Raw genomic sequence first — 632 nt, 5'->3', positions numbered from 1 at the left:
CCTCCTCCATCCCTCCCGGCTGCTCCTCACCGCCACCCACCATTCCTTCACCCTCCATCTCTCTCAGCTATCCCTCACCTATCCCTCCATCCTCTGTGCCTCCCGCCTGCTCCTCGCCTCCATCCTCCATGGCTGCTCCTCGCCTCCATCCCTCCCTCATCCATCCACCGTGGCCTCCCGCCTCCTTCCCTGCTCCCTGAGCCCCCTCCCTCTGCCCCACAGGCGAATACTGGATCGACCCCAACCAAGGCTGCAACCTGGACGCCATCAAGGTCTACTGTAACATGGAGACGGGTGAGACGTGCGTCTACCCCACCCAGGCCACCATTGCCCAGAAGAACTGGTACCTCAGCAAGAACCCCAAGGAGAAGAAGCACATCTGGTTCGGCGAGACGATGAGCGACGGCTTCCAGGTGAGCCAGGGGACGATGAGTGGGGACGACTGGGATGGACAACCGGCTCTGCGGTGCCTAACGCCTTTTCTCCGGCAGTTCGAGTACGGTGGTGAGGGCTCCAACCCAGCCGACGTCGCCATCCAGCTGACCTTCCTCCGCCTGATGTCCACCGAGGCCGCCCAGAACATCACCTACCACTGCAAGAACAGCGTCGCCTACATGGACCAGGACACCGGC

General features: G+C 62.7%; 1 protein-coding gene across 1 annotated transcript in view; it reads left to right on the top strand.

Moving 5' to 3' along the window:
* Positions 1-222: 222 nt before the first annotated feature.
* LOC104625276 (collagen alpha-1(I) chain-like) overlaps positions 223-632 on the top strand; it is a gene marked incomplete at its 5' end in the record, with an annotated part of 733 nt that continues 323 nt past the window's right edge. Inside the window, 2 exons of the mRNA XM_010292861.1 lie at positions 223-413; positions 492-630. Coding sequence (XP_010291163.1) covers positions 223-413; positions 492-630 — 330 coding nt within the window. The remainder of the gene's footprint in view (positions 414-491; positions 631-632) is intronic.

Source organism: Phaethon lepturus, unplaced genomic scaffold (genome assembly GCF_000687285.1).
Source record: "Phaethon lepturus isolate BGI_N335 unplaced genomic scaffold, ASM68728v1 scaffold49308, whole genome shotgun sequence".
In the NCBI taxonomy this organism is placed as follows: Eukaryota; Metazoa; Chordata; class Aves; order Phaethontiformes; family Phaethontidae; genus Phaethon; species Phaethon lepturus.
This window is presented reverse-complemented; position numbering and strand designations above follow the sequence as displayed.